General features: G+C 40.2%; 1 protein-coding gene across 1 annotated transcript in view; it reads right to left on the bottom strand.

Moving 5' to 3' along the window:
* The window catches only part of AGAP1 (ArfGAP with GTPase domain, ankyrin repeat and PH domain 1), a 385,969-nt gene that overhangs the window by 175,785 nt on the left and 182,463 nt on the right, over positions 1-27,721 (bottom strand). The window contains 3 exon segments of the mRNA XM_050900363.1: positions 7,824-7,916; positions 12,841-12,996; positions 24,233-24,360. Coding sequence (XP_050756320.1) covers positions 7,824-7,916; positions 12,841-12,996; positions 24,233-24,360 — 377 coding nt within the window.

Genomic DNA, 27,721 nt, shown 5'->3' with positions numbered 1-27,721 from the left:
TGGTTTGGGTCTCTGTGTCAGTGAAACAGGGGTTTCGGTGCAGGAGCTCTGCAGGCAGCACCTGCGCAGAAAGGCACATTACAGAAGACACATGTATAACGAAGGCAAGCAAAGCCTACAGTTGTGTGTACCCTCCAGATGTTTGCTGCCACCCTTCTTTCGAAACGTTTTTGGTCATTACAGGCATTAGCCGTTTTTATTTCAAAATGTAACCTGATTTTGAAGGCAGACAGAAGAGAGGAGCCATAGGATAAGCCTTGGCGCTCAGCAATGGGTCGCAGGGCCTGCTAAAGCACCAGCCGTAGCAGCGTGTGTCCGTCCTGCTCGTGCTATACCATTTTCTTTCGCCCCATCAAATCGTATGAATTAAGCAAGAACAGATGCTAAGATGGTTGCTTATTTGTTCTCTCTTTTGGTAGACTCAAAGTAAACATTTACAGTCAGGAAACCTGCTGCAAAAAGCATTTGTTGTTTATGAGGGTGGCGGGTCTCGGGTCTGACACTTGCCTGAAGCATTACAGTGCTCTTCTGCTAGCGAGGACGACTAAGGACATCAGTTTGACTGACTAGATGTGGCAGACGATCTCTTTTCAAAACCTATTTCCAAGCCACTGCCATACTTGTTGAAATGCTCTAACAGCCGTACCGACAGCCCTGGGTATTTTAGGGGAAAATAGATTTCAGGTACTATGTTCTTTCTGGTTCAATGGGAAGGACCAAGATAACCCAGCATTGTGTGGTATTCCACACAAGAATCGTGTAACTGTTAGCGTACACATAAACGCCCCAGCTAGAGCTAAAAATTATCAAAAGGAAAAGGAGGTTAGGAAGAGGAAAAGCACTAGTCAAGCAGAGGCAGGACTGACCTGCGCCTGTATGGAACTGAAGAGAAGAAGGCGGCTGAGCAGCATAGAGCAATAGGCACACAGGAGGTCAGAAAGATAACATGGGGCAAAGTCCATTAAAATCCAAATTAAGCTTTAAAAACCTCTTTTTTGAAGTTGAGCACTGCAGACTGATAGGGAATAAATGTGTTACAGTCCCACCTATTTGGGCTAAAAGGTTACAAAAAAGACAACTCTGGAAATTTAGTGATCAGAAAATAAGGGAAGAAATGCATATGGACAGCCTAAGCTTGGACATCCTGAAGGACGGAAGGAAAACAGTTGGTACCAGAAGATCCTGCCTCACCTTGCAGCTCTCCTCCTCGCCCTCCGCAGCACAGACGGCCACTGCAAAGCATTCGTTTGGTCGGGCTGGAAGAGGCACGTTGCTCGAATTTACTAGCAAAGCTTCTCCCCAGACACATCTCAAGAGTGAATGCTAAAACTAAGTCTAATAAAAAACTAAGTTTGAGATACACTACATTGAAATCCTCCTCTTTCAGTTGAAAGGCACTTCCTAAAGTCCTCAGGCCAGGGGCTGCCCTGCGGGCGTTGGCAATCTAAGCGAGGAGGGCCCAGGTGAGACTGGGCTGGGAAAAAAAAATGATCATTGAGAAATAAAGCAATTCCCAGTTTCCCAGAGATTCTTTCCACAGAGCAGCACACAGACAACACATTAAAAGGGTTCACTAGCAAAAAACCTTAATTAAATAAAAATTCCGTATTTTGGCTTTAAGTACATCTTAAAAAATAGCACAGATTTTTCCCTAACAGGAAAGTTTTTGACAAATTGCTTCAGTTATGTTCTTCTAAGGCTAGGACACTTGGGAAAGCGTTGAAAATTGACAATGCAACGGCCAGGCTTGAAACAAAAAAAGTTATCAGGAAACTCTTGGGAACGCACAACTCGATTTAAAAGTTACTTAAAAAAATTACTGATAAGGGATCATAAGTCGCAACACAACTTCTCAAATATATCAGAAGCTATTTAAGCCAAGTGACATTTTTTTAATGCAAAGTTTGACATTTGTTGAAAGCATTTTCAAATAGTTATCTTTGCCAAGCTTAACGCTATTTCTTATAAAATTCAGATGTACGTTGTGAAGTTCCAGTTTTGTTTACGCCCATCTTAAAGAAAAATTGCAACTTGTGCACCCAGGAACCAAACTCTTCTTCATGAAAAGCAAACCAGTGATGCCACCCCCATTTGCTGACAAAGCCCCTATCTTAGCCCCGGCCTAAAAAATATTTGCCATTTTTAGTTCAGAGTAGAAGAAAGAAAGAAAAGAAAAGAAAAAAAGACAAAATACCTGATTTCATTAAGATTATTTTAATGGACTTAAATACACCAAGCTGGTAGGCAGAGAAGGTCATTTGAAATATCACCTAAAAGTAAAGCCCGAATAAGATATTCAACTTTCTCCATTAATACAGCCATTTGCAAACTGAGAGAAGCGAATGGATTCTGAAGTTCACCTTTGCAAGTCATGGATGGCAAATTTTTCACTATGTCATCAGCGTAACATTAACCATTAGAACGTTTATTTTTAATCCAGACTTCAAGTTTGCTGTTCCTAAATGATGCGGGAATTTGGGGGGCACAAGAGGTGCAGCACCTCCCACGGTAAGCCAAGGGTTGAAGCAACCTGTCAAAATCTATTTTGATCGGTTTTTGGTAAAAGAACAGTCAAGGTTATATAGTTGGACTATATAATAATATGAGCATCTGTGATTAAGTGCAAATGGCAAATAGAAGGAGGTCTGAAAGCAGAAAGTCAAGGCCAGCTCTTACGTATTTATTTACACTCTAATCTGGGGGGGATGGGGGCAGGAGAGAAAAAAAAAATAAAAAAGAAAGAGCACACAGCTGCCATCCCAAAAACAGACCTCCCATCTGCCACCCACGATTTGCATGTCACCTTCTCCAGGCTCATTTGTACTTCATTAACTGCCATTGACTTAACAAGATTTATGCAAATGACACCATAGGAGCTTGCTAACTCCCACTGCAATCAAGTGATTATGTATGTACAATTCTCCACAGCAATGAAAAATTAATACATGACAAGCCCCCTCACCGCTGAGCTAAGCTTCTTGCTTTTATTTTTCTTGTTGTGCTTTTTTTTATTTGAATATGCCCTACTGATAAAGATTTAGCAAGGCCGCAGAAAACAAAGTAATCTTCCCAAAACACTGCAAAACCTCCTCCACCCTAGAAAGTACGTCACCCTAAACTGTACAGCCTAATACGTGCCTCAAATTATTCGCTCAGGCTACCAGGAACAAGTCCTCGTTTTCAGAATAAATGGGTTTGAACAGAGGGTACTCCAAACAGAGTAAGCCATTCACCCTAAGTTTGCCGTAAGGGTAGTATTAGCAATGCTACAGAAGATAGCTCAAATATTTTTAGTTTAAGCGCCTCTTTCTCAGAAGTACAGAACTTTCTATGGATTTTAACTTTGGGCTAATACTGTTCCAGACATTTTCTGACTCCATTTGATTAGAAGAAGATATTTAAATAGCAGACAAGTGAGACTTTTCTTTCTTTTTGGAAAATCATGGCATTTGCAGTTCTCAAAGGATGCTAAAAGCACAGGATTTAAGGCATGCTCATACTGCTACGCATGCAGAAGGTGTTTGTACCTCCCCAGGAAATTTGCCTTCCCAAAATTTCATTCACCTTAGAGTATTCTGGCAGAAGTTAACAGCCACATTTTAAAAACACGCCTGCTTTTCATTGCCTACGTTTTGGGTTTCTGCTGGGAGCAAGAAGGTTCGTCAGAACAGTTTTATATGGCTTAGCCCAATAAAACCATATTTAGCACTGCAGTGAAAAGTGATTTTTAACATTTAGAAAGGACAGAAAGAATAAGAACATTAACTCTTTTCAACCAGATTGCTTTGAGGTAAGGATAAAGCCCTGAAGGAGCGAGGTGTTTCCTTGGAAGGAAATACGCCACTTACAATTTTACCCATTTCCCCCAAACTCTCAGGGATTCAGGGACCGAGAACAGGAATTCAGGAGCAGGTTGCAGCCCTTTTGGCCAAAACCAGCACCAAACTAGTAGCTGTGCGGGTCGGTATCTGCGTCCCAGAAAGGCTGTAATACAGAATTATAAGCAACTCTTTATGCCAGCATAGCTCACTTCACAAGATGTGTATGTGAATTTAGAGAGAAACCAGGAGAGAAGTGAAATGCCCCTACAAAACCCCCACTCCTCTAACAGTTTAAACTGTCTCCAAATATACAAAAGCATCACTTTGACGACAGACATCAACCAGAGCTATGTTGGTTCAACAGCTGCAATACAGACCTGATCTATGACAAAAATTGTAGTTGAGATGAATGACAAACTCCTCGTCATCGCATTTTCTACGCTTCCCAGAGAGCTGATTTTTTCATACATTTATTCTGTGCTTTCCCCACCAAAGACAAACATACTTGACTAATATCAGCTCTTCCTCCTCCCTTTCATGTGCTCCTGTAGTACTGGAAGAGATTTCATTTGTTCTCAAAACCAGAACATTTCCAGTCTCCAATCAACTTGTTTTGGTTTTGTTTGGGTTTTTTTTGTTGTTGTTTTGTGGGTTTGGGGTTTTTTTGTTTTGGTTTTTTAAGTTGGGAAATAGCATTTCTGATTTTTGGGAGACCCTGGGTAGATAAGAACAACCCACAGGCACCACAAAATACACTGGATAACCAAGCCATTGATTTCAACATCTGAATGGTAAGACTTGTCTTTTTTGTATTCGTTTTTTTGTAATTAAATTTTTTTCAAGTAGCAACGAACTGAGAACACAAAATCCACGGCATGAGTTTCAGTCATAACTTACTTTTTTTTGGGGGGGTGGTAAATCTGCTAATAAGCTCAACCAACACAACTGAAGCACTGATCTGCAAGTATGAGCTTGGACTTCTGCCTTGCACCAAAAGCACAGCCTTGCCAGCAGCCCTTATAAAGTATTGCTGGCATGCACAACGAGTAAGAACCCACAGAGAATAAAACAAAGTACTGATATTAAGAAGGCCTGGTCATTACATGCTTTTGAAGATGTCCCAAAGACATAATAGAAGAGTATGTGCATGAAGCTGGCAAAGGCATTTTGCTCAACAGCAGCTTAAAAAAGTCAGAGGACGTTTAACACAACTGGAGGTTACTCACGATACTAGCACGGGGTAGTGCAGCAAAGTGACTTTCAGGCTAAGAGGAGGACAAACGTTGGAAAACATGGTGACAAAAAGATTAAGAGTCTTTTAATGATATAACAAGATAGCTCTCCCACAGCAATACTGTGAATACTACAATCCGCATTCAACTTCCTGAAAACAGATTTCTCTTTCTATTCCCTGACCATTTGTCACAGAAACGTATCATGATGGAAGGGGCTTCTCATTGTAAGCAGCACAGTAGCATGACATACTAAAATTTTTAGGTCAAAAAGTGCCTTTTCACATCCCTCTGCCTTACTCACAGTTAATGCATAAAATAAAAGAGACACCATCTTTTCTAGCAGGAATTTCTACTGCCTCAGAGAAACGTCCAAGTATCTGGCACCTGTAGAGCCCACCAAGAACACAGTCATATCAGCAATTTAACTTGGTGCCACCTCTACTGATAGGAGCTCTCCATCTAAATAGTGAACAGACACAAAGCTGTCCCCTGGTCAAACTTCAGGAGCCATTTCTACTTGAAATAGTGTCATTTGTAATCAAAGACCACTTCAAACTAACGTATGTTTTTAAACTGTCATGAAACATTGTCAGTATGAATATATACTGTTTTTCAATTTTTAATCAAGTGTTTCCACATCACAAAAGTGTTTTTTTCCTACTCCATCTTCTTTTGCTTCAATGGCTAGGTGGCGCTGGTCTCCTACACTTTACTGAAGACTGTCTGTCTATAACGTAGAAAACCTATGAACTCCAAAATCCATTCTCTTGACGTATAAATATGATGTGAAATACCACTGACCGCAGCCATCCTACAGCACTGCATGCCTTTCAACCTCCCTTCTTCTAGCACCCTTCCAAACCCCTGAAGAATAGGATGTATCTGCTGACTACAGACCTGCTTCAAATATTTGCTGATAATTGCTTGTACGTGACAAAATGAAATTACCGTAATTGCGATTAATAACAAAAAGTACACATTCCAAAAGATTGGTCATACTCAGTATATAAGTAGGAGTTGCAGGGAGAATTTTTCAATATAGAAATTCAAGAGATTGTAGGGGATATTTCATTACAACATGGTATAGTGCAATCACACTTAAAATGCTTATCTTACAATACTCTTCTTACAAGTGCATTTTTAATCTAATTAATTTCATACAACAGCATTTTAGAAAAGAACAGTATGTATGCCTTGAATAAACATGGAAAAGTATATTCCTCAGTTTTTCATTCTCAGCTGCATTCACAGACACTTTTGTTTAATTAGCATTACCCAAAAGAATTCCAGCCGGTCTAACCCATCTCGTACCATACAAAAGCTGTAGAAAAAAAATTGTAGCTTGTTTTAAATGCCTGGAATCTCCTCCCCTGAACACAGAGCCAAATACTGAGCTTATCTGGTTTCAAACTGCTCTTCTGAATTGCAGTCTGTTTGATTAAAATTTGTCTACTAGAGATTCACAGATACGACAGCACTTTTGCTGCCTGATAGTCCCAAAAGGTCTTTTTAACTGCCTTTAAGAAAGAAAATCACTGCAAATAGTTCAGGGTACAAAATCATCTCCCCCTTACTTCCAAAAAGAAAAAAAAAAAACCAAACACAAAACAAACCAACAAACCCATGAACCCCCCAAAGCACATAAACCTACCCCCAAACAGGAGACCCAGGGCTACCTGGCAAGATGAAGCATGGACTGAGGAAAGATTAGAAGAGGCAAGCGACCCTCTGGAGGGTAGGGAAGCCACCAAAAGAAACTGGAAGCAACCGTGTGGGAAGAAAATAAGCTCCCTTCCCTCAGCACTTTTGCTATCTCCAGCAAAGTAACTCGCACGAAAGTAAATACGTGCAAACACTACTGCAGAAACTATTTGTAAAGCATCCCGTACAAACGCTTAGCGTGCTGTTCTTAACCGCGTGAATTCAGTGTAATTTAATTTGAGAAAGTAAATTATCTCATTCGCCCAAATACTTCACATCAGATGCCGGCATTGCTTTTGCCTTTCAAAGGAGTGTTCACAGCTACAATTTAGCATTGAGTTTCCAGGCTAATGAAAGTGCATCCAGGCTAGTAAAACAGACCAAAACAAATCCTTGAATTCAAGTCCTGTTGTGTAATGAGGAAGTTTAATTAAGGCCACACATTACAGCTGTAAACGTTCTCTTATATAATAAGGTCTAAATGAAACTGAACCTAATCAAAGTTACAATTCCTTCATTAGCAAATTACAAACAAGAACGCGCAGCTGACACACCGGCTATGATTATCACAACTAATTGCCTCGTTGTTACAAACCAGCCTGAAACTGTGTTCAGATGTCCGTCTGCAGTAGCAAATTAGGGCCACATCAGGCTATTTCTGCGATCACAAGGGGCTCTTGTAGAGCGATCTGATTTACCCTGCCGACTGGCAGCACACAGCCCAATCAAAGCCCCCTCTACAAAGGCAGCTTTGAAGCCAGCACAGCCTAGAAACCCGCTCCATATGCAGGCCGGCAGACTGCACTTCATTAGGCCTGTTGTCACATTTTCCCTCTTCTTATTCTAATGATCCTATTTTAATACACATAGGAACCTCTCCTAATTGATGTCAAGTGAGTGACTTCCACATTCATCACCGGAGCACATCAAACGCGTCTTGGCACACGGGCCCGCCATCAGAGTGCTTAAGACCCGAGGTGTGTCTCCAACTATGGAAAGCAAAAAAAAAAAAAAAACCCCAAAAAACCCCCATCACCAAAAAAAAAAAAAAAGTATTTCGGCATACCTGTTTAATTGGGATTGCGCGACCGCTTCCAATGCTATCCGTTCTGCTCTCCAGGACCTTCTTCTCTTTGTCTGGGTCACTCCCTTTCCGAGACTGCAGAGCGAAAAGAAAGTTTGTGCTCCATTAAATGCAGCGGTTCACACAGAGGATGCTTTTTTTTTATTTTTCTTTTTAAAGCAATTAAAAAAAAGTATTTCGACCCATAAATACAGACTCAAAGGACGTGAGTTAGAATCTACAAAAGTACACAACCATCCCAAAATCTGAATAGTAAAATACCGCCTGTAATTTTCAACCATCCACTTGTTTGAAATGGCGTTTGGGTTTAAAGAGTTACAGTTTCACTGCCTGAAGACCCAGCAGATCAGAGGACACCTTTCTGAAGTTTCCAACAGTAGCTCCAAAGGGGAATGAAGGTTCCAGCTTCTCATTAAAAAAATCTGATATATACTTGCATACATTTAACTTACATCTGTGTGGTTTTTAGAAATGTTATCACCTACTTAGAAATGCGATTTTATGATGCTGGTTTTTGATCATATTGACTTTAACTTTTTATTTTTTTTCTACTTTTGGATGGTTAGAAAGTTGGAATTGCACAAAAAGGTAGCGATTGATGCTGAAAAAAGTTATCTGAACAAAATGAAGAAAAATCAGCATGAGGAAAATTTAACCAATGTTTAAAACCTGAATTGCCTGATCTTGGCTTTCTATAACGCTAGAACTGCCCTAGGAGTAAGCTCACAGTGCTCACTTCATGACTTTATAAAGTTATATAGGAATTTTTAAAAAGTTATTCAGATTCCAGTCCATTATTGTGAAAGAACGCACGAGCATAATGATTGTGACAGATTTATTTTATTACAAAAAGAAGACCTGAGAGTCATCCTCCTTAATAACTGAACTGACAAGTGACAACTTCACTCCATTACTTTTCAATAGGAACATTACTCACACAATATCGAAAATGGGGAAACATTTTCATGTGCTTTTCAAATCAGAGATGATATATGAAACGAATACATTTGCGATGTCCAGTACCACAATGGGAAGTTAATGAAAACCAGAGTGACACAAGATCCCGCTTTTCATTTTCAGCGGAAAGAGATGTTTGAAAGACACTGAAATTAGGAGAACAATTAGGATCGTGGATAGCTAATACTCATTTTCCATATTATATGAAGGGGTGGAAGGAAGAAAAAAAAAAATGCCCAAAGCAGTTGCCTTCGGGCGTGAGAGGAGGGAAGAGGAGGGAGAAAACCCACGGCGGAGGACTTCAAGTAACACCATTCTAAGCAACACATTTACCCAGCAGGGATCCCGTGCTGCTTTCCCCGCTCCGTCGGGAACAGGCTCCTATCACTAGTTACTATGGTTCGGGGCAATGGAATGACGTGCCGGGGAATTAAACAAAGAATAAATGAAAGAAAGCAAAACAAGTGGGAGGGATGAAATCCAATGTTCAGGATAACTATTGTTCCTCGTCCTTCAAGACAGATTTCTGAATCTGAAAGTGCCACTTCCCAATAATACAAGGCAAAACAATGCTTCAATGGCGCAAAGCGCCCGTAAGTGACATTTTAAAGAAACTCAGTGAAGGTAGCCAAATCCTTGGGAGGGAAGTTGTCAACTTGAATGTTTCTTTTTTATTTGACTTTTTTAAAGAAAGGATCCTCCCCCTCTGAAAAGCAAGCTAAATATCTACGCGCTATTTTTCATTTTTAAATCATCACATCTTCCCTTCCGTAAAAGTAACTGCATCTGGAAATAATACATTGCACATCGAAGGGAAATATCTATATGCAAAGTATTGTCAAATGCCAGAAGTATAGAAACGTAGGAATTTCTGTTAGGCAAATTCTATTCTAGCTGCTTGTAATCACAGAATACATAAAATTTTCAAGGGGAGAATCTTAGCAGGCTCCGCTATTTATAAAGACAAATCATGCAGTGAAATAGAGATATATTCTGATCTTTTATACTTTTGTACCTATGACACACACAATGCATCTTACATCCTATAGTGTAAAAAAATAGACCCTAAACCATACTGGATCAGCATTTGCTAGGACTTTTTCTGATGTCACATCTACACATTAAGTCGTTCTATTTAAAACTTCATTCAAGCGAACCAGAAAAAGTCCAAAAAAATTAAAACACCTGCACGAATATCATTTGACTCATTTCCCCTTTGCATTCAAGTCATACGCAGACTTACATCAACATAAAACCTTACCCAAGTTAAGTCTGTGAAATAAGATTTAGCCCCAGAGGGATACAGCACCTGAGTTTGGGCACAACCAGAATCCAGTTTCAGCAGCCCAGAGAGCCCCAGAAGTAAGAATACTGATCTCTAATAGTAGATACTGAGACAGAGAGTTCATTTTAACTTTTAAAAAAGTCTTGCTCGCAATTCTGCAAAGATGTAAGATAGGTGATACTGAATACGGGAAAGGAGATGCATCTTACGGCACCAGAAGTTCATTCACCCCATATGGGATTAGACACATAGTTAGAATCCGTTCTTTGCTGCAGTGGACATCATATGCATCTTAAATCCCCACCTGCGCGACACACTATTATTTAGTTGTCCCTGTTAATACACTGCACAAAATAAAGGACATTTACCCTTCTGCTAATATTTGATCTATTTTATCACTTAAGTAGAAAGTCAGCTATTGCAACAATAGCTTTACAGCAAATATTAATATTCAAAGTCAAAAAGATCAGATACTGCATTTAATGCACTTAAAGACGAACATGCTTAAAATTCTCAACCCTATTCCAACTCAAAAGCTGTAATCAATTTAAGAAAAATCATACCTGTTTTCTACTTAACCCAATTTTCTTCCAACACTAAAAGATCTTCATGTAGGAAACTAAACATATTACCTACGCTAGATAACAAGGGAAAATTTGCAATTAAACAGAAATATATTTGATTCTGTATATGATAAAGGCATAAGCAAGTAACAGGCGAGGAGAGAAGCACAGCAAGAAACCCAGAGCTAAACAGTAAAATATTTTGATTACGCACTCTGTTCATAACTAGACCGAAAATACTGGTCATCTTTTTATTCAATTAAATAATTCCACGTTATAACTTGGCTGATATGGCATGAAACCTGGGTTACAGCAGGGTCAGTAAATACTTCAGGACACGGATTACAGGGCAACTCATTACACAACATTCAATATGCCCAGATCTTAAAAGACAGAAGTAATTCTGAAAAGTCAAATTATTGGTTTTTTTCCATAGGGCTTGTTTTCCCCCCAGTCTTCCCCCAGTTATTAGATATTAAGACAACTATCAACATCCTCTCATACTAGTAAATTTGGTTCTCACTATGCTATTAATTATCACAAACCAGAGCTTTACTCTATTTGTTTATAGCAAATGCAGCTGACTTAACGTTCCTCTCAAACCTTTTCTGCAATTGTAGATGGGTATATTTTTCTCTGCTCACTTTGTCAAATTTACACTTACTCCAATTTAAAACATCCCTACTTTCCCAAATGTCAACAACATCTATGCAGCCCTTACAGCATTTTATGCATCCTTCAGACCAGAAATGGTCGGCGAACGCTTTTGAGGGATGCTGTAGCGTCTCGGCTCTATTTCCAGAGGTATTAATCTGCCGGCAGTTTCTGGGCTGACACTGACATCTAGCGGGGTTGGTAACTGCCGAGGATGCCCAAGCAGCAGCGAGTATTCCCACCAACAGGAGGAAACCCTCACAATTGCTATAATCGGCGTCAAAACTGGACGCTTTTTCACATGCCACTCATTTTTGCACATTTTATTGTTTTGCGCCTAGACATTTGCACCTAAACACAAACACACCGTTTTCATTCCTTTGTAGCAGTTTGAAGATCTCATTTTAAATCAAAATATCGCTGTCGGGATGGACACGTGAAATACAATCCCTGGGACTCCGCGCTGTCACTCAGCGCTCCAAAACGATGACAAAACTTTCCACTTGCTAAAGGCCAAGAGGTCAGATTTTGTTTAGAGTACAAGGAAATGGTTTTACCATTTTTGCATGCGGTTCCCTGGATACAACCAAGGGGCGAGCTAGCTTTGGGAAGTGAACATGACATCACCTTTGGAATAAAAAAAAATGTAAACTCTTTATGATGACAGGGAAGTTGTGGCTTTCTAAACGCAACTAACATGTAGCTACAATCACCAAGGGACTTACATGCGAGCCCACAGGGATCCTATGTTTGCTATAAAGCACGTTAAGTGTCAAAAAACTGCTTACGAAACCACAATTACGCACGCGATACAATCCCAAAGCTTTCAGCAAGACTGCTAAACTAAGGAAATCATCACTCAAGGCTTCATTATCATCTCCCAAACTACTTACGCATAACAAAGACCTATCATATTGGACCAGTCAAGCTTTCTATTTAGTACTTTTTTTTTTACCTCTCAACGAAGCAAAAAACAGATGGTTTCAGAAGAAAAAAAGTCATTTTAATCTCCATCATCTCTCTTAACCCAGGAAAAGAAAAGTGAGTTGAGACTGTAGAGTAATAAAGGTAGCATAGGGTAGTTATTTTGCAGTACCGCATGGTATTCCCATGGTAAACCCTGAGACCTCCCTACAAACACAGGAGACCTCACAAGGGGCCCCGAATCAGCACCATTATTCAGTGTAAGGGCAGGACTGGGGAGAGCAGAGGCCCAGCTTTCTCTTCGATTACTGCAAACCAGGGAATTTAAACAGATCTGAGAATTAAAGTTGGACAAAGGCTCCAGAATTCAACTGTGGATTCACTTGTTTCACTGCAATTCCCAACAGGATAACTTCACTGTATTTAGTTTCTGTTTAAGTCCTCAAACAGAACCACCCCATAGTAATCCTAAGATGTTTTTGTTTTCAAGCCTACAGATCCATCTCAACACTCCTGTCTGGATTAGACCAGCTCAACTCAACAGGGTTGAAGTTCAGGCCGTCACCACAGAGCACTACGTAAAATATAGCAACAGTCTCTTCCTTGGCTCACTCACCGTGAAGAGGTTGGATCGGCGCTTGGACTGTTTACGGACAGGAGTTGGTGTGTTGGCAGTGGGAGGAACATCAATCCGTAGCTCCTTCTGGCTGGTGCTTGGAGTTGATGGGACAGAGGAGGAATAATCACTTAAACTCCCTCCTCCATTACTGGTCTGCAAGGATTAAAGTTAGTTTTAAACAGTGATACACTGCTTTCAAGAAATTACAATCCACAGCTGTATCTTACTTAGTCCTGATACACAAGAACAGCAGCCTAGCCTCAGGAACACAGCGGGACTGCCCTACTGCCACTTTTCCACACATTTCTATTCCAAGCCCTTAAATATTTTCCCTGCCATTATTTTTTGAAAACTTACGAGAGTTCTGTTGATATGGCAGGCACATTTCCATTCTACACAATATAACCTTAACTGGATATAAACAGTTTCATTTGTTTTACTAGTGTACGAGCAAGCAAAACATTGGGGAAAGTCTGTAAATTCTGTTTTTCTACTTCAAAATTGCTAAACCAAGTTCTGCCTCAAACTTAAAAAATGCCATAGATCTGCATAGCTGGACTTAATCCTAGTCTGGAGACATCAGTTCACTGAGAGCTAATCAAGAAAATTAAAATAATTCAATGTTGTAAAATGGCTACTACAGTAATAAATAGTTCCCAACACATTTGCTGAAGCCATTGGTACAGAGATACAAAACTTTAAAAGGAAGACATTCTAATGTATTCAAAGTAGCTGAAAATGTAAAGTTACATCATAGTCTTGAAAGAAATAAAGCAGTCACTTAGCCTATAAAATAATTAATGAATTGAGGTAACAAGTTACTAATAGCAGGAAGGTGAGGAAACAGGACAGAATGGAAAGGACCAAAAGGTAATTTAGAACAAAGTCTTGATTTTTTTTTTTATTACACGTAACATAAATGAGTACTAAAAACATCATTAAAAAGGAGGTGGAAGTAGTCTGGAAAGACAAAAAGGACAGATTTTTTTCCTATCGGATACAAGTATGCCCTTTGAGGATATACTGTATGTGCCGATGGGGGACTGCGGCAGGGCAAAGGTGGAAAATTCTGCACGCTGTTGACGAAAAGCTCACCAGAAGAGCAGCAGTGGGTGAAGGGTCTGGACAACAAGTCACATGTAACTTATGAGGGGGGAAATAATGGTCTGTGATGCACACAAAAGTGTGAAAGAACATCTTTAAAGCAGCCAAGTTTCCTAAAAGAAGTAAGGAAATAAAGTAAGAGGGTATTTCCAGGATGCCTGAGGAGAAGGATTCTCCCATGACACTTAACCCGTTACTTGGTCTCATCTTAACTGCTGTAGGTAGGAATTCACCAGGTAAAGCTGCTCAAAAGGAAAAGCAGGCACTCCAATGTCTACTCTTCGGTGTTGCTCCTACGCTACTGATGGGTCTTACAGGTGCACACAGCTGCCGTACAGGGGAGGCACTCCTCTGGGGAGGCACCAGCAGCATGGCAGAACTTCTCACACACTCCTTGGAGGTCAGCGTACGGACCAGGATCTCAAGTGGCAAGCAGTCAAGATGAAACCTCTGAAGGAGAACCAAGTAGGAGACAATCCTTTCTATCATCCAGTTGAAGTCTCTTTTAATGATTTCAAGTCCTCTTCATTCTTCCAGCTCTTCCAAATTGCCCCTTTTTTTTTTTTTTTTTTTTTTTTTTTTTTTTAAATTCAAGAAGCAAAGGATCAAAAGGAAGAGGCATGAGACAAGCAGCTCATGTTTGGGCTGAAGGGCCAATCAATGCAGACAGAAATCCAGGAACACCTTCTGAAAGTCACTGTTTCCTCTGTAAATAACTACATGTTCCTCAGCTCATTTCTGTGTGACAAAATAGGACTGACAATACAGCAAATGAGCTTTTTGATGGAGAAAGTTCTCCTCTTCCAATATATATAGGACATTAAATTTCATCTTCCCTTCATTCTGACTGGAGAAGCGTGGCTGTCAGGAAGCTAGAGGTAAGGGTACTGAAAGTAACATAGGATATTGAGAGAGTTTTTCTACAACATTTTCAAGTGCACAGAGGAAGTAGTAAGCAGAATTTGGAGATGGCCCCAGTGTATAAAACAAAGGAGATGAAAGAACAAGAGCTGAAATGATCATTTTTAGTGTCCTAACAGAGAATGGTAACACTAGGAGAGATGAGCAGGACAACCTGGGAAGAAGTGACCTTAATTTACCCCGCATTCGCTTTCCCTCTCTCTCTGGCATCTTGCCGAGACACTAAGTAACACACCAAACACACAGGAGAATAAATGGCCTGCGTGAAGACAGACTGAGCCTGTGGAAGTCAGAGATTACCTCTCCAAAGAAACACGGGAATGACTCTTGCATGAAAAACACTCATGAAAAAACATGTACCTAGGGCACTCAAAGTCATCGCCAAAAGTTTGCCTAAGTTCAAACAGCCAAAGACTTTGAAAATGAGTACTCAAACCATGGGACATCTCAGTGTCATCAGAGATGAGGAGGGTGGTATGGAAGCCTTAAAACGTGGCTGACAAAAGAAGGTATAGGAGGAGAACATCTGGAAACTTAACAACCGTAAAACAGCATTAGGGAAGGAGACCAAAGACGCTGGTGTCAAGGAACGGCTTTCGGACTAGAGCGGTGGGGACCTACTGTCCACTCTGCCATGACTGAACCAAACTGGGGTGGGGAAAATGAGGGAGAAGGAAATCTAAGGAAGGATCCATTAATGGGAAAAGGCACTGAACACATTTAAGATTAAAACTACGCAGCTGCAAGGCTCACCCGAGGAGAGAGAAAAAAAGATGACAATAAGTGATGAAGATGGTGGAGAAAAGAAAGATCGCAACAGGGTTATGCCTCAAAACACTTTGAAGCAGCCTCTTCTACAGAAAGGAGAGGAAAAAGGCAAGAAGGAAAGATTCAGATGTTGTACACTGATGACAAGATGTGAACCACAAGCTGTCGAAAATAAAAGGATGCAGCTATGTTCTGTTTCATAATATTGATCAACTTGGTAACTATGCACCACCACCTGGGTTTTGTTGTTTTGGTTTTTTTTTTAAACTAAAATTAACAGCTTTCTAGCCTCAGTGCCTATTTCCCAGTCAGAGCACATAAAAGATTCCCTAAAATTTTACCTTTTTAATCTTCCGTCATTTTATACTTATATTTTATACTTTTTGCAGTGAGGCACTGTCTCCTGGATTTTTAAGTGATTTATTTTCCAGGAGTGAGTAACTCCTAAAGGAAAACACATACATGTTGGGCATTCTAGTCCCCAAAGACAAATGTTCCTATACAAGACAGCTTCTATAAAAGAAGTCCTGCAGGCAATGTTTCTTCCCACACATACTAACCCCACTGGATTTCCAACTTTGTAAATAAAATTCTGAGGTGGTTTCAAAATAAGCCATGTCAAATCCACTGGCTGGAAAAAAAATTATCTATTTCAATAAAAGACTTAGAAGTGGAAAACTTCAAGGTTTCCACAGAATAAAAGCATGGCTACCAATATCAAACAAGCTCCAGCTCCTACTGAGGGTGCCAATAATTAGCAAACATATAAAACTATATGGCTGCTCTGAAACACCTCAACAGAGAGAATCGGTTTGACAAGAAAGAGCTCAGACATGACTTCCAAGTTACAGCCTGCACAGACAGGAGCAATGAAAAACACAACCAGACAAGCACTTGGAAACCATATTCTTGGTAACATCTGAACCTAATGCACTGCTGAAGGAAACAAAAGGTGGCGAGTGGTCTCTGTTGGGTTGTTTGCTTGCACGAAATAGAAGTCTAAGGGCTTTGCCATATTAAGATTGCAGAGAGCAGTTTCCTGCCATCGGTATGCAAGCATTTAATAACAAGTTCACTGGAGTGAAGTACAGAATTTAGGACACGTGGCAATAACCGTAATTCACAGAACTTAACATTTGTCCCAAGCCATAAAAATCAAGTCAGTGAATCTGAAGAACAGTCTTCCTTACAGCACATGTAACCCAACACATATCAAATATAAACCCATTTGCTGACTGTAGACAAACTGGTCGAATTTGTGGCAGTCAAAACCAATCAAATAAGTACTCTAATACCCATTGGGACATGACACAGCTTAACATTACCTTTTCAATCAAGTTTTTCCACTAAGCTGCTCTCAAGACCTGGACATACCTGAAACGCCAGCGTAAAGGGCCATTTCCAAGTCACCGCTCTAACCAGAGTCATGGCAATAGGGACAGAGGTCAATCAAATGAGTCTAGATAGGGAAACTATTAGCCCCAGTAGAACCATTTACACGGATACATCCCTCTTTGGCTTTCTCAGGTGACAGATTTTTCCATCCTCATTAAGGCAGCATGCCCATTCTCAAACATGCTCGGCTTCTGGACATACACAGTACAATCTTGTCTTTCCCTCCTGCTAGGAAGATACACAGCCTGATGGCAGTCAATGAACTTCAGCACACCGTTAGAGAAAACCCTGAAAGTCCTTCATTTCGGGGATATGTTATTTCTAGAACGCACCTTGTGTGAATGGCCAATACTCCATTTAAAAAAATGTATACCTTTAGTATCTACTCAGGCTTCTAGCTTTGATGCCACATAGACTGATGCTGTAAAAAACTCAGGGTCATGGCAGCAAGCACAGATTTAGCAGAATATTGTCGCTACACAGTTACCAGACAAGAACAACTCAGATGAAGCTATCAGCCTGGCATACCTTGACCAAGCAGGTCCACTCAATGCAGTTACCCCAAAGGCAGACACTGCCAATGAAAGTGTTAAAGCCTCTAACAAGACTCCTGGCAGTACTTCATAAAAAAAACCAAAACAGAACAACTTTGTATACAATTTCCACAGTTCTGTGCAGAAAAATGATTGAATCAAGTCAAATCCCACGCTTTCAAAGCTTTTACATGTTTCAGGTTTCCTTAGTAAACAAACTGGTGAGTCATTTACCTGGCGTGACAGGAGCTCAGCAGTGACCTGCATTAAGAAAAGGCTGGACTTACCCTCTTATTTGCAAGGGGCATGTTCCTGACTGGCCCATCATACAAAGGCGGCAAAATATTCACCTTATTTCTTATATAAATTATCTGGTATTGCCAAATGATTCATAAAGCTTACATAGTACAAGTGTCAGGCCAAACCACTAAATGAGAACATAGGAAGAATAAAGCTGAAATTCTTCTTGACAAGTAACCTGATACAACCAGAATCAATGTTTTTTTCTGCTCTCTAGATATACCAGGATGCCCTCCAGAAAAATCATCTCGAACCACTGCTTGCGGAGAAAATGAAGGCAGCAGGTCCTACTTCTCAAACAGGCAAGAGATTACCAGAGCTTCAGGGAGCCTGGGAACAGGCGGAATAAAGCAAGCCTTGATCAAAAGCACAGATTACATACCCTGTGACAAACGCATTTGGTGTCTGCACCTTCTGTTCTTGGGGAAAGCAGGGAAAAAGGTATTTCTGTAGAAACACAGAAGCCTCATGGAAAATTCTTTAGTCAGCACACATTTTTCTTTGCCTACTTGTGTACAATTTTTCTCTTGAAAATCACATTATCTCAGTCTTTCATCTGAAAACACTATAGGTGGGAGTCCAATTTATTCAAGGGATTTTGGTGATATACAGCCACACATCCAAAGACAGATCAAGGAGGAAACTGTTTAGTCGTTGCCTCAGCAAAAGCCAGAAAGCTTTGAGCATGCTGCTGCGGAATACAAATTTGACAGCAGATTTCAAACCTAGGTCCAGATAAACGACTCCAGAGATTTCAGTAAGTCTAGCCCTCCACAGTAAGACCAAATTGTCTTGTAATAATTGTATTATTTTCACCTATTTAGCAGTTTAACCTCATCCTTTGGGACACATTAGAACTTGTCCATCTCAGGAGCTTTTGCCTTTTCTCACTGTAACAGCAAGGTAGAGGAAAGAGCAGATCTGTCCTAAGAGACAGGCCGAAGAGCACCAAGAGAATCTGAAGACAAACTAAGCTGGCACATTCAAAAGTAGTCATCTCATTGAAATCACTAATAACATTTAATTAACCAAATGTGACAATAGGCTTCAATAATACAGTGGCATCAACTGTATTCTGAACTGGAAAATCTAAGAGAAGATCAAGTCCGAGTCTGAAGTTTAAGAGATCTTAGAAAGGAAAAGGTAACAACGGGCATGACAAAAACTAACGCAGGAATGTAACTGCGGTCCTGTGAAGATAAAGAAAGGAAGAAAAAGTACACCGACCGATGCACTGAGTTTTAACATTTGAATCCTGGACAATGCACTTCCATATACATGCGTACGGTGTGTGAAACTATGCACATGAATGAAGGGGAATATATACACATACACACATACATAAAATGCTTATTTTAAACAAATGTTAGAGATCACTTAGAAATAACCCTGTAAATACAAAAGGATTATGATGTATGTTGCAATGCTATTAAATAGTTTTCACTTCTCTTTCAGTTTTCGTTTTGCAATTACATGAAAAAGCAGAAGGAAAAGCTAGTTAAGCAATGTAGTCTCTTCTTTATTCAAGTGCCCAAAATATTGCAACAGAATATTTCAACCCAAATGACCCCCACTATAAATAAGATAATTGTACCCTACTATTTAGTGCTTATCCATAATCAGATCTCATATACAGTAAAATAAGGGATGATTAAGCTGACTGCACTTTGCTTTTAATAGTTTAATTTACATATTTAGATAATCATGTTGGAGTAAAAACTTTATGGAGGCATAGTGCAAGCATAAATAATGCATCTTTACAGATTTGCAGCAGGCAGTAGGGAGCAAGCTTGTGTGCTAGCCATACCTGAGCTGCAGTTCAGTAAAACATGCATTAAGCTCTATACATTTCTCGGGTATAATACAAATCTCCTAGGAAAGTGACACTGCTGACCAGTAAACACATTTCTTTGCACTGCAGTCCACATGTATAATGATTTTTTGGGTGACTTTACATGGTAGCACTCGCTACTCACGTAGTATTTTTAAACTCAGAGCATGGAAGGTGTGGTGTCTAAAGTCCCTCTGTCACAGCAGAATACATGTAGTACAGGCAGACAGGGAAACATGGTGCCATTTCAATCCCCTCTCACAGCAGAACATAAACAGCTGAATTCCAGGAAAGACAGCAACTGTGAAAATACATGCAGACTACAGATTTCAAGGAATTACAGTCACTGGTAAATAATCTTTTCATTTTCACCTTAAAAAACTGTAGTCCACCAGTAAGCTCACACTGCTGGGGACTCCTAGCTGGAATCTCCACATCATCAACTTGTCTGAAGAGGGGCCCAAAGTCCTTCACACAAACAGCAACTACAGGTGTCGTGCCACGGGATTTTCAGATGTTTTTACAACAGTGTAAACTTAAAAACAGGCACAGCTCCAGGTAACTACTCAACAGGTTATGCAGTACAGGGCTACTTCACACAGATTTCTGATGCATCTTGAGTTGAGGTGGAATGCGCTGAGGCCCAAAGGTGGTGCCCACCCGAGCAGCTCATGGTTTTTGGAACAAGATGATCGCTGCTTTCAGGGTCTGGGCAGAGAAAAGAGCCCTTTGGAACTGTCGGATATTGGCACTATTCTTTTAAGTTAATATCTTAAAAATGCCTTCCTGATATGTCAGGTGTAAAGGACAAACAACTCCTTCAGTACAGGAATGAGTTTAGGGAAAAGGAACGCCTACATAGTTTTGTGATGTAAGGGGAACTCATGCTATTTTGATGTAAGATTTAGCATGGTCTACAAGCATATCATGCCTAGAAAGACTGGCAAGGGGCAGCGGGGTGGGGGGGAATGAAAGGTGGGATAGAGATGGGGAGGACACTAGACAGAGAAGCAACTGGTCTGTACTCCCCCGGTGTGCATTTCTTGTTGATGGCCAAAGTAAAAAGACCTACCCCGAGATGCCCTGTGGCCGATAAGAGGCCTTCAATACACTAAACACTTCTTCCTCTCAAAACAACTCAGTCTACCTCTTGAAGAGTTCAGAAAAAACAGGTGGTGAGCTGCTGACTGAAGTACTTCTCAATGCATCAGACAGACTAATTGTTTCCTAGCAGAATATAAGCAATATTGCACCATCCTTCTTGTTGACAGAGTATACAATAGTTCTGTCCATCACGAATCATGAATGATATCCTTGGATTTGCGAATCAAATTCTTTGCATGCATTCTGTGCTGCCCTGAAAGCCAACATATGTATGTGAAGTACTTGCACCAAGGGTTACTGACTCTGGCTATCAAAGGTTTCCAAGTAAAACCCTCACCTTGACTGACATACATGCATTATAAACAAAAAGTCAGAGAAGGAAAACAGAACCAGCACCTACTGCAAACACAAGTGGGTTTTGTCATTCAAACAGGAAGCATCTCATTCTGTGAAACAGCTCTCTGGAAATACTTAAGTGCATGAGCGCAGACGTATCTGAGAGCATTTTCTGCAAGGGAACGTGACTTAGGTGTTCACCACCTAGGACTACTGGACTTAAGTCTAGATATGCATCCAAACACACAAACAAGTCTTTCACATGTTGAAAACTGAAACTACTGGGTGGAGAAGCCCTTGTTGGTATTAAGCCTTAGAATTTCCCCCAAGGTATGCTAAGGACTAGACTGGGTAAGGTGACACTTTTTTTCCTCCTTTTTACCCTCTCTAAAGCCTAAGCTCTTGACTGCAGAGTTATCTGTAGAGTTTGCAGGAGTTAGATCACCAGAGTGATCCAACCAGAGAAGGAACAACACTCTCACTTTATCTGAAGTGATCTGTGTAACCACTACTTCTGAAGGCTTCAATCCTGTGGAGAATGCAAGTGGCAGGGCACTGTAACGATAATATTTTTGATTCATGGAGGAAATCTTCAGAGAAACATCATTACGTCAAAAGAGATGTTCTAAAGGGCAAGACACCAGCCAGTCTTCCAGCCAAGATCAGAGATGGTAAATCTTCCCCCAGATCACCTTAAACTTGGAATTGCAGTTGCAAAGCTCTTTTAAGTCTAGGATAAGGATTCAGCTTCCTTTCCTTAAACAAGGTTGTACTGCCTTTAAGTGTAGCACAAAGGTGATAAGACATGAAACAAATTTATGGCCTATACTTTTAGGCATGACATCACTCTCAGAAGACAGACATCTTTGACTGGTGTTGCAGTTGCCCCGTTAGATAATTATGCCAGTTGGCAAAGGCAGTAAAGAACATTGTTTCATTTTTATTGAAACAGATTGTAGGGACCCTTATCACAAAAGCTACCTTGTCTTGATTTTCCCGAACAGTCCTTATCACTGGCTAGAAGTTTGCTGCGTAGGTGAAGTACTTGTCTAGAATTTGGTTATTTGCTGTTGGCTTCCAAACCAGACTCGGGTAGGAAACTGGTGAGAACCTAGATATTTAATGTTCTCCATCAAACAAGCTTCATTAACGAGAAGGGTGACTGCAACTGCTTTAAGACAATGCAGAACATAGAGATACAGCTGGCTAAGACTGGGTTGTACAAAGCATCCTCTACCCTCCTTAGAAAGTCTTGAAAAGCTATATAGTCATCAGCAGACTGAGTAAACTAGGTCATTCTTGATCCAAGAGTAAGGTCAGTACTGGAAAAGGTGCCATTCGTTCTCCACGTTTCTGTGACAGCACATTTCCTCTTTCACCACTGAACAGAACAGGTCTCAGATAGCGCCTACAGGCAGCATAACTCCTCTCAGTCTAAAAGTATGAACATACACAACTGCCTGGAGGGAACTGTTTGGAAGAAAAGCATTTCACATAGAGGGTTAGTTCCTAGCACTTGTGGCAATGAACTGGTCAGAGAGAGAGTGGCTGAGGAAACTCTGTCAGTGTCACATACGACAAGAAAGGGGAGAACCTCTTCCATACAAGGAACTTGTACTTCACCAGAAGGTGCCAGGGTTCTCCAGAAGAGTCATGCACCTTAGGACCTGCTTTAGAAAGAGGGGGTCTGAACTTCAGCATTTTCTTCTGGCGTAATCAGCAGAAGCGAGAGTCACAGTCTGAGGTCGGTATCTGGACTCAGCTCAAGGCAGAACATCTCACAGGAAAGAACTCTAAGATCAAACTGGCATCGGCATCTTTAGAGTTAACCAAATGGTGGAAGTTTTCACTAGGACACAGAAGGAGACCAGTCACTATGACCACAGAAGAACCAGAGCCTTCATCCTGTGGGATAAATCTAAACAGAGTGCTTTCAGAAGACAGTAACATGTTAAATTAAAGAAAGGGGCAGGGGAAGACAACAAAACCTTTTCCTCAAAGATAGAACACTTCTTCACTATAATGCTTTTTGCCAAAAAACAGACACTGTCAGCATGGGCGAAAGGTCCATAGATAAAACCTCACATGAGTGGCTCAAGACTGCAACATAACCTTAGAAGACATTATTGGCATATTAATGAGTTTAGATTGAAACACGGGCCAGGAGAGCTGGTGGGTATCAGACATTTCAGACTGCTATGGTGGCAATCAGGAAACCAGGCCACAGCTCTGGCCACACACTATAAGGGTCAAAATGATGGCCCCTATACATCCATCTGCCAAGAGTGAGAGCGCACAGCGGGAACACAATCTGCCTGGCTGCAAAGGTCTTGGATCTGAATGACAGAGCTCATATACATCCTAACTGTGAATGTACACAGAGATTATCACTTGACACCAGAAAACAAAGATACTGAGGAAGGGTATCACAAGGGAAATACAGGAGAGTGTATTAACGTATGCGGGTAAAAATTGTGGAAGTTAGAAAATTTTGGTATTAACCATATGTTTCCAAAAATACCACCAAGGCCACCAGACTTTCCTGCCATACATTAAGGTAGCATTTTGTTTTGTTTTTACACATAGTATCTACAAGTCAATAGCAACATAAATCACTTTGTCATTAAAGAGGAATCATTTCAATTGAGCATAACAGAGACAGGCAATTACAGCTGCGCACAGTGCTCACAAATGTAAAATTCTAGCATGCTAACCACTGAGATACACCAGCTATTATCGCTCAGCACACAACTGAATGAGAACAATAACCAAAAACATAGTGAAGTAATTTTAAAACACAGTACAGCAAATCCTGCTATCGTAATAATTGGTCTACTCAGAACAGCAGGCTGCTGGGCATAAATCAGTATGATCAAAGATGGCTTTAAAGCCAAACTATTTTACTGCAGCGGTTTCTTGAAACAAAGTCAAGCCAATTAAAGAAAAAAAATATTGCTTCAAACTACAGATCACTGATACCTTTCAAAAAAATGCCAACTACCTATCAGGCAGCAAAAAGAGCACTGGCATTAAATACATTAGATGAAATGCAACCTATCAGTTCCTTTTTCAAGCAAGCAGTCATTATAGTCTGTACCTGGCTGATATGTACGGCAGAAACCTGGGCAGAACACACGGATGAGTGGCTTGGAGAGTTTGGTAGAGATTTGCAGGGTCCAATTGAGAGTTGCTGTTTCTTCCTTGTTGCAACAATCTTCTGAGCAACTAAAGAAAAACAAAACATTCAGGCAGGTAAGCTACAGTACACACTGGAAAATATGGTATATCAAGAAATACACAGAACACACAATCCACAAAACAGGGGTTTCCATTGCCAAAGCGTGCTCCAAAAATGGATTGTAATAATCCAGTTGAGATGACAGATGCTGGTTTTCCACAATATACTCCATGTGAGACTCCAGCTCTGTTCTCCACATGGATGAAATTGCCCCAGAACTCTCACTCCACCAGGTGAGCACCAGAGAACCAGTAACATCCAAGCAGAAGGGGAAAAGGCAGGTGTACAAGTTACAAAAAGCAATACCAGGAATGCTATAACAAGTCCGCTATATGCTTGTAATACCACACTAAGAAAGCTTATGGTAGTACACATTTTCCATTCTTCTTTGGGATGTTCTCCTTGCAGATAGAAAATAAGTGTGAGCAACACTTGCCTGACAATCTAGTTCAAGTGCATCTCAGTGCTATTTACTAGTACGATCCTGGAAGGTGTCCTATATCACAGAATGACGGTTCATCAGGAAAGCTATCACTCCCAATCCAAGCATTAATTTACAAGAAGGCATGTAGTCTCTGCTGCTGAGGAATAAGGTGGACTTTTCTTAGTTACCGGCCACTGCATCAGGACAATCCGTTTTGGAAACCACAAGTTCAAAGCGTTTGAAACAAACGCTAATCGGAATAATAAAACTGATAAAGGGTCCCTGACATAGAATACCTGGATTAGTGCTGCCACACATCACATCCCATTCAAATTCATTATGGAAAGAAGCTATATCATGATTTCTAGTTTTAGCTTTTATTACTTAGCAGCACTAGCACAGCTGGAAAAATGTCAAATTTATTTTGCAATTTAGTAAGAAATTTTCATCAACATGTAAAGAAAAGCAGCATTTATCAAACGGATACAGGGATCAGAGTCATTAACATCTCTATATACAGCTTAGCAGACTCATAAAAAAAATGGAAACAGCTGATCTGAAATGCAGCAGCTTCCGTACCTCTGCTATAATTTTTCAATTTAAAAATGTCAAATTATTTTAGAAATTTGTTCTGTGATACACTGGAATTTCAGTTCATTCCGCTATTCAGCTAAGGCCTTTGGAAAGAGCTCTTTTTAGGTCATAAATACTTAAAAATAAAATCCTTTACACTACATTTGTTGCCTACCTTTTGGGTCACAAATTAAAAAGTAATCAAAATTTCAGTCTTCAGAAACAGACACTAGTGTAGTGGCTAATCAAAAATACTACTAACTAAATTTAGCTTCCTTGCATGCAGTAATCTTCATTAAGTGAAGCACTTTATGAAACTTGTGCAAAGGAGTCTGTAGTCACTTGGCACAACCTCCACCAAAATCAGTCAGTGAGGCAGAACAGCAACAATTACTGGCATCTGCTTAAAAAGTCACACAGAAACTTGTTGTAATTAAACTAACAGCATTCAACCTGTCTTGTTCAGAAAATATAAAAAGATATTTAAGTAAATTCCAAGATTATTTTTCCTCAATACGCTATAACACAGGCAGAGATATTGTTTAGCAGTGTAAGCATACAATTTCTTCTCAAATGAATGCAATTTTAATAGCAAACTGGTCCATGGCGTATGTTTTTCATGTAAATGAATGATGGCATAACCATGATTTAGTGAGAATACATTGTATAAAAAATGGCTCATATATATGAAGAAGCAGCTTCATTAGTTACATCCCACCTCCAACAGGCCTCTTATCATCCTGAAAGGATGATATCAATTAATTTATCTTCCCCTGGTATATTGATCATAACCTTCATCAGCTAATCATGTTTAAATTACAGAGGAATATCGTAGTACTCTGTCATTTCAGACCCATTGGTTTATTGATCTGGAGACTGGGAAGCCATACATTAAAATATTTTAACACACATTAGTGAATGCAGAGAGCAAACCGAAGGTCAGATTTTAACATATGCACGTGGATTTGTCTTCATCATATGCGGTAAAGACCTAAATTAAGACCAAAACTGAATTAAAACCACACATGAATGAAAACTACCTTCTCAGCAAAAGCTTCCACTCTCACATGGGAGAGGTAATTAGTCAAGGAAAATTATTTACCTCTTTCCTTCAATCTGAATATAGGTGTGTCTGTAGCATCACATTAACATACATAATGCAGTCTTGCCAAATTATCACTCTAGGAAAGCACAAGGAAAAAAAAACCAAGACAGTCTGAACTCACCTACTCAAACGCACGACCTGAACGCTAGCTAAGTACTACAAAAGCAGATATTAAAAAAATAAATAAATTTTTAAAAGCGAAAAAAGCACAAACTGTTACTCTAGAAATGTGAAGAGTAATCCACAAAGCAACTGGAAACTAAACCTTACACAGAGCAGCACAAAGGGTAATTTATCCTGTGCACTGTATAAATGGTAAAATTGCAGTGGAAGATCTAATGTTACCTACTCAAAATTGTACTACAAATTCTAGAATAGGCCATTCTTCGCCTCAAATTCCTTAGCTCTTCCCTCCATTAGAAAAACGATGTGCCCCCTAACGGAAATCCCCTTCTGAGCTGCCAAACCTTCCCAATTCCCCCTCCATTTCGGCAACAAGTCTAATATCCCCCGCCAGAGCACGATTCCTCCTGCCTCTCCCCTCTCTTCATTAGGCAACCTGTTCTCCTTTGAGACACCAAACAGTTTTTGCTTCTTTCATTGCAGTCATGTAGCCATCACTCCATAATTAGATTGCATTCAATATTCAAGTGCTCAGGGCTACTTGCCCTTGGATATGATGGTGATACGAGCTTCAGAAGTACCTAAAGGAGTACCCTGACCCTTCAAAGTTTGCAACATATGAAAGACGTGACTGATCATCTGTGGGGCAATCGCTGGACTGTCAAAAGACCTACTGTGCTCTTTCTAAAGCTACCTTGAGAGAAGAGATGAAACCTAAATCTTGCCCATCAGAAGTCAATAAAAGGGGTTCAGCACATATCTCCTCAGCAGTGCTGCTGCAAATTCACATTTCCTATATCTTCTATTCCAGAGAAGAAAGCCCTGAAACACACAAAACTTAAAATGGCTGGCACTGAAAACCTCACAGATCTGCTAACTCCTGCTGCTGACATCTTCAGACACAGTACTTAGGGAGGAAAAAAAAAACCCATAGTTAAATGGTTGTGTAGCAAGAGAGAAGCACACCATAATTATAAGAACTAACACCAGATCCAGAGAACAGCCATGCTATGTTGCTTGTTCAGCCCCAAACCCACTTCTGTTATTACATCTTTGTTAGGACTCAAAGTGATCGCTCATTAGCTGCTTAGTTGTGAAAAAATCCTGAAACCAACATATTTTG

Source organism: Gymnogyps californianus, chromosome 7 (assembly GCF_018139145.2).
Source record: "Gymnogyps californianus isolate 813 chromosome 7, ASM1813914v2, whole genome shotgun sequence".
NCBI lineage: Eukaryota > Metazoa > Chordata > Aves > Accipitriformes > Cathartidae > Gymnogyps > Gymnogyps californianus.
Note: the sequence above shows the minus strand (reverse complement) of the source record. Positions and strands in the feature narration are given on the sequence as shown.